This window comes from Trifolium pratense, linkage group LG1, assembly GCF_020283565.1.
Source record: "Trifolium pratense cultivar HEN17-A07 linkage group LG1, ARS_RC_1.1, whole genome shotgun sequence".
NCBI classification, from domain to species: domain Eukaryota; kingdom Viridiplantae; phylum Streptophyta; class Magnoliopsida; order Fabales; family Fabaceae; genus Trifolium; species Trifolium pratense.
The window spans coordinates 8,866,849-8,873,012 of NC_060059.1; the positions used below are offsets into that span (position 1 = coordinate 8,866,849).

General features: G+C 32.9%; 1 protein-coding gene across 3 annotated transcripts; it reads right to left on the reverse strand.

The window, feature by feature from the left end:
* Positions 1–548: 548 nt before the first annotated feature.
* On the reverse strand, positions 549–5,425 carry LOC123919525 (GATA transcription factor 8). 3 transcript variants are annotated; one of them, XM_045971453.1, is made up of 4 exons: positions 5,340–5,425; positions 4,093–4,147; positions 3,351–3,601; positions 549–1,792 (listed from the first exon to the last, which is right to left on the reverse strand). In XM_045971453.1, the coding sequence occupies exons 3-4, from the start codon at positions 3,594–3,596 to the stop codon at positions 974–976; spliced, it is 1,065 nt and encodes a 354-aa protein (XP_045827409.1). In that variant the 5' UTR covers positions 3,597–3,601; positions 4,093–4,147; positions 5,340–5,425; the 3' UTR covers positions 549–973. The 3 variants fall into 3 exon arrangements, with proteins under 3 accessions (XP_045827409.1, XP_045827419.1, XP_045827411.1); XM_045971463.1 differs by lacking the exon at positions 5,340–5,425 and adding an exon at positions 4,384–4,761; XM_045971455.1 differs by lacking the exon at positions 5,340–5,425 and adding an exon at positions 4,338–4,604.
* Between the last annotated feature and the right edge of the window lie 739 nt (positions 5,426–6,164).

Here is a 6,164-nt window from a genome sequence, read left to right on the forward strand (position 1 = left end):
CAACTTTTTTCTTTATGGTTTGTTAGGTGTCTCCCAATATAAGTAGTAGTTTGCATTATAAATGATAACTAACATGTCTTTTTCTTTACTGTACTCTCCACTTCCTAGTTAAGTAGTCAAATCCTTAATCCATGTAATAATCACTTCAATAGATGAAATTGTTAAATGGACTCAAATATTTCTTCCACATCACTGTTTTCACGTTTTGATTTTTGGAAACAGCATATTCTTTTTGGACATTATGCACTCAGAACCTAATGGCACAGTAGAAAAGTTTGGTATTGATGCTTGCTTAATTTTATGGTACATTTCTTGAGCCACAGATAATATAAGCAATATGCAAAGAATCTAATACTCTTTACTCATTCATCAAAATACTCTTTACTCCAAAAATATATTCGACAAATAAGACGTATATATGTTAGTATAGGTGTTTGGATTCTCTACGGTTGCAGCAGTAACTCTATACTGTTGCATCTGTAGAGGATCCAAGTTCGTTAGTATAGGATATATGTACAATGAGAGCGATTGAAATGAAACAAAGAAAGTGCAAATCTTAAAGTCTCTTACTCAACTCAGAAGTTTTGCTACAAATAAACTGCAAAAAGAATTCCCATGGATAGGGATATTATAAAAAGATAGAAAAAATAAAAAGAATGCCAAGAAAAAAGAAAGAGACAACTGGGACACCAACTCCTAATGACCTAAGTTACCTAAAATTACTAGGCCTAAGACCCTACCCTTTTTGACTTCCATAACTTCTCATCTAACCCCTTTTCTTCTGTTCTCATTAACAATCTTCTTCTAACTGCTAAAATATGATCATCATCATCATCTAATGCTTCTAATCCCCCATTCCAACCCTGTACAAAAACCAATGACCAAAAGAAATAAAATTCAACAAAAGAAATAACATAAGACGCGACACTAGAGAAGGCAACGAAACAAATCTCCAACTAGGATCATTCTCCCTTCAAATGTACTCCAGGGCGAGAATGCTGTTAGTGTTTGGAATGAGTTCGGGTGAGGCAGCTGAATGTGATTCAAAACCGGAATTCTCAATATCCTTGACTCTCATTTCAAGGACCTTCTTGTGGGAATTGGAGTGCAAAGCTGGACAAAAAGTTGGACTAGCAGCAGGACGGTATTCAGGGAAAAGCCGGCCCGACTTGTAGCGAACACCGCAAGCATTGCAGAGTGTTTTTGGACCCATTGGCCCTGCCCTCCATTGTGGTGTCTTGGTGATCTCACAATGCATGCATTTCCTAACAGGTAGCGAACCATTCTGATCGCCGCTGTCAGCTGGAGCAGCAGCAGCAGCAGGAAGTGGCATCTTGATTTTCTTCTTCTTCTTGGACTCTCCAGAAGCTAGCTTTGGTTTCTTGGCCACAATTCGAGACTCAGCAAAACTGTCAAAATCGGAAGATGCCGCCTTGGTGGAGATGACATTTGGCTGCACATTCTCCCCTGCGGAAGAGGAAGTAGGGGAAATGAGCTGCATGGCGGAACGAGGGTTGAAAGTTGCAGGACGTGGACGCTTGGTGCGTGCACGCCCACAAGGCACAGGGATGTAAATCCCTGTTGTGGTCTTTCCACCGGAGCAGGAACTGCTGCTTTCAAGGACAGAAACTGGACTTGATGTCTGGAATTGGTTATGCACAGACTCCTCCTTGGGGACACATATTGATGGGAATGATGGCTGCTGCTCCACTTTCTTCATTGTGAGACTCCCCTCACTAAATGAGTCCTCCACAAAATTGGACAGCCATTCCAATTGAACAATGTCTTCATACTGTAATAATAATAAATACAAGACATTGATCAAAATCACATTCTTACCAAAAATACACAACTTAAGCAAAAAGGTAATGTTTTACACCGTCAGTCAATCATAATCGTCTCATGTACACTATCAGTATATTAAAATTAAACTCTTCAACAACAATTGGATTGTGTAAGGAATAGTATAAAGTATAAACACAAGCATTTTTTTTGACAATAACACAAGCATTTATTAAATGTCATTCACATGTTGACAATTGAAGCAAAGAATACAACTTATAAGAGCATAATGACACAAAAAAAGGTATATTACACTTCAAATTGAATAAAGAATTTGAATTTGTGCTTTGTATAAAATAAAATAAAAATCAAATATGGGTTGATACTGGCTAGATTGACTACCATATTGAGGGAACATTATTTATTTATTTATTTATTTATTTATTTATTTATTATGTGGGTGCTCACATCACGTGATCATCACATGCAAAATCACATGACATCCAATAATGATGATCCAAATAATTGAGACAGCGCACCCCCAAATTGGAGAGTAGTAGGATGGAAGTGATGTGCCACATGTCACCGACACAATCAAGTGTCCATCTTAAGTGACCAAACTACCCTTTTCAACAAATTTTGTCATTTAATTAATAATAATAATATCTTCATATTGAAGTAAAGAAATTTAAAACTTTTTGGACCAACTTCAGAAAATAAAATCGAATTAAATATATTTTTAACTTCATAAATATCTATTTTTTTTAATTAATTTTTAGTCTCTCTTTTATAAAAATGTACTTCCTTTGATTTTTTACAATAAATAATTAATTTTTTAGGTTCATTGAATCGAAGATGTATTTGACCCATAATATAAATCAGATACATTAATTATTCAATAATAATGAATCAATCTTTTTTATTTTAAATTGAATCAATTATTCAATTAACCTAAAAAATCAATCATTTATTATAAAAATGATCAAAAAGAGTATGTCTTTAATCATATAAAAAATTAACAAAATAAAAATGGTCAAAAAATGTACAGCACTGTACTCGAAAATCTTGTAAATTTTTGAAGACTAAAATTATTATTATAATTCTATAAAAATTCAAACTTCATAATTTAAAATATTTTTGGACTATTATGAGTATTATTCATTATTCATGAAATAAAGACAATATATACATAAAGCAATGTTCCCCAAGAAAATATTGATGATATCCGTTACGCATAGTGACAGGTTGGAAAATAGTAAAGTTTCAAAACAGACAATCAGGTCCGTACACGGAACTAGTATGATGTCATAATCAAATAATCAAACGGTTACAAACAAAGCTAATGTGAAACTGTGGGCTTTGATTGATAATCACAGTTCACGTAAACGACGTGAACCCGCCAAAATCATTTATCATTTATACGTAATAATAAAAACCAAAAAAAATAAAAATTATACAGGTGGAAATACTAATTAAATTAAATCAAACAATGTAAAAAAAAAATTATCCAGGTGAAATTTCTAACCATTAGACAAAAAAATAAAACCTTTAAGAAACTCATTACTCACCGGAACGGAGAGTTCAGCCGAGAGGTCAGAAGCACTGCCGCCTGAAAACACCGAGTCCGAAGCAGGGAATGACTCGGACTCATTAGGCCAAATGCTCGCCAGCGAGTTGCAATTTCCGACAGAGGCGACGGACGGCAATGAAGCGGCAGCGGTATCAACATCGTCGACAGGGAAATCAAGAAGGTCGTCGATGTGATCAAAGAAACTGCCGCAGTCTAATTCGTCCATGAAGTTTGGTCCAACCATTTTCTCTGCAAGTGACAAATTTCTTAGAAAATTGAAAAAGTAGAAGAAAAAAATTGTATAAATTGTGAGAAAAGGCACAAATAGTGGGTGTTATATAGAGTGATGAGAATATGCCGGTATATTAATTGTTGTATAAAATTATTTATGGAAATTTTGGTGATAAAAGGAGAGAAAACTCAAATATGGTAAAATAAAATTTTTAAGTTTTTTTTTTAAGATAAGTATGAATGATGATGAATTCAATGTTCAAACAAAAAAAATACAATTAATTAATTCAGTAGAATCCCAATTGTATTTTTTGCTACCAAGTTTATCTTTTTACAATATCCGTTTTTCTTTTTTATTTGGAACTCACCAAATCAAATTGATACACATCAACATTATTGCGTCATATATCTTTGTTTAAAAAGGAAAATTTAATGCGTCAAAAAAAAAAAGGAAAATTGAATAGAATGTGAACATTTGAAAATTGAGATGAAATTGAAGGCCAGCTAACCTTATTGAATTTGAGTAAATTCTTGGGCAGAGTGTATAGCTTCACAATTCAAACCCTGCATAATTATAAAAAAAAAAAAATAAGCTAAGAAGAAAATTAAGCAAAGAAAAATAAACACAAATTCTGGTCCAAAATTAATTCTATTTTATTTTATGAGTACTAATAATGAAAGAAAGCAAGGGCAGAATTGGGAGGAAAAAATAAGTTGGACCCAAAATTGAACTCAGCCGACACTAGATACATACAGTAGTAAAGAAGAATTGTGAGGAATTGAAATGAAGAGAAGCAAACCTGAAACTAAAAATTGATAATTTTGGGAGAGAGAGAGAGAGAGAGAGAATAGAGTAGTGTTGAGTGAAGAGAGGGTTTTTGTTTGAAAGGAAAAAGAGGAGAGTGAAGAAGGTTTAAATGGTAAAGGGGGGGTGTTATGAAGAAGAAGGGGGAAAGAGAATGTGATGGATGGGCACTGGTAGGTGAGGCTCTTCCTTCATTGCTAGCTGTCTTTTACTATCCTTACTGTCGTGATGTTGAAGTCTTCTTTTCTTTCTTTCTAGTTACCCTTTACCCTTACCCTTACCCTCTCTCTCTCTCTCTCTCTCTCTCTCTCTCTCTCCCCTCTCTTTAAGACATTACCCACATGTCCCACACTTCCCACCCCTCTCTGTCCCCATCTCCTCACACCCAACACCCCTCCTTTCCTCCATTCACGGATTTTTTTTTTTTTTTTATTTTACCTTCATGTTCATATAAAAAAAATCATGTTAATCAGTGTCTCGACGTACTGGCTAAGGAAACCAAACAAAGGAAGTTTTGAATTGAAAATATTAATATTTTTTTAAACTTTTGAAGAGTTGACTGTACAAGTTTCAATGTCAAGTTACTATTTTTGCTTTCTTAATCAGTGTTTCGGCACTGTTAAAGTTATTTTACACATGCATCTAATAATATTAAAATATCTTGTATTGTGTTAAAAACACACATGATATGTCACATTCATTAAATGATATGACAACATATAATTGAATGTACGTGTAATGCATAACAATTAAACTAAAAAAATATCAAAGGTTATTCCAATGATCCTATCAATAATTAAAAAAAATACAAACAAAAAAAATTAGTACAAGATGATACCCATGTATAGAAAACAAAAAAATCTCACAATTGTAACAAAAAAAAACACAAATGGGTATTGAAAATTGAAATTGAGGAAAGGAAATAAATGGTCACATGAAATGGGTTATTACCTTTTTTGCTTTGGGGCTTTAGATTGTGTGATGTGAAGTTTATTTTGTTAAGAAGTGATTTTTGAAGAGGAAAAAAGGGGAAAGTGAGAAAAGAAGAACAGGGAGGGGGTGATATAAATAGAAGAACGGGTGCAAGTTGGAATTTGTCAGGCTTTAACCGCCGTTGTTTCAGACACGGTTTGTCTTGGTGTATGTTTTCTTAAATAAAAACAAATTTTTTTTACTGCATGGGTTGAAGAAAAAGTGGTAGTAGTACTAAACCTAAAACTGTTCAAAAGTCAGAGTTTTCCTAGAAGCGCGTGATATACACGGAAAGCGTTTAAATTTTGGATTTGGGTTCAGAAACCGATGATTGTTCTCCTTCTTACTTACGCAATCTATGGTAATTTCCGGTTACTTATTCTTCTATCCGTTTTCAAAATGAAGATCGTTTAAATTTTTTTAGCGTGGATTAAGAAGTAGTAGGAAATATTAAAAGTGCTTTAAGTAAAGGTTAAGAAAACAAAAATAATCTTTATCCAAAAAAAGAAAATCAAAATAATCAAAATAATATAATAATATAATCTTAAAAATTATGTATTCAATATTTTAAAATATTATTAAAAAGAATTGTCTATAACTATATAAAAAAAAAGGTCTTCTTAACATGTGCCCTAAGGGCACATGTTAAGATATACTCCCTCCGTCCCAAAAAGAATGACCCATTTTGAATATATGCACTATTCATATATATTGTTTTGACCATATTTTTCTACTAATAAATAAAAATAAATATTAACATATAAGATGTTGTTAGATTCGTCTCGATGAGTATTTTCAAAATAT

Bases quoted from the DNA above. Each gene is read 5' to 3' on its own strand.
- LOC123919525 (XM_045971453.1), bottom strand. From the start codon at position 3,596: ATGGTTGGACCAAACTTCATGGACGAATTAGACTGCGGCAGTTTCTTT. The intron at 1,793-3,350 runs GTGAGTAATGAG...TTATTATTACAG, and splicing joins CGGCTGAACTCTCCGTTCCG to TATGAAGACATTGTTCAATT.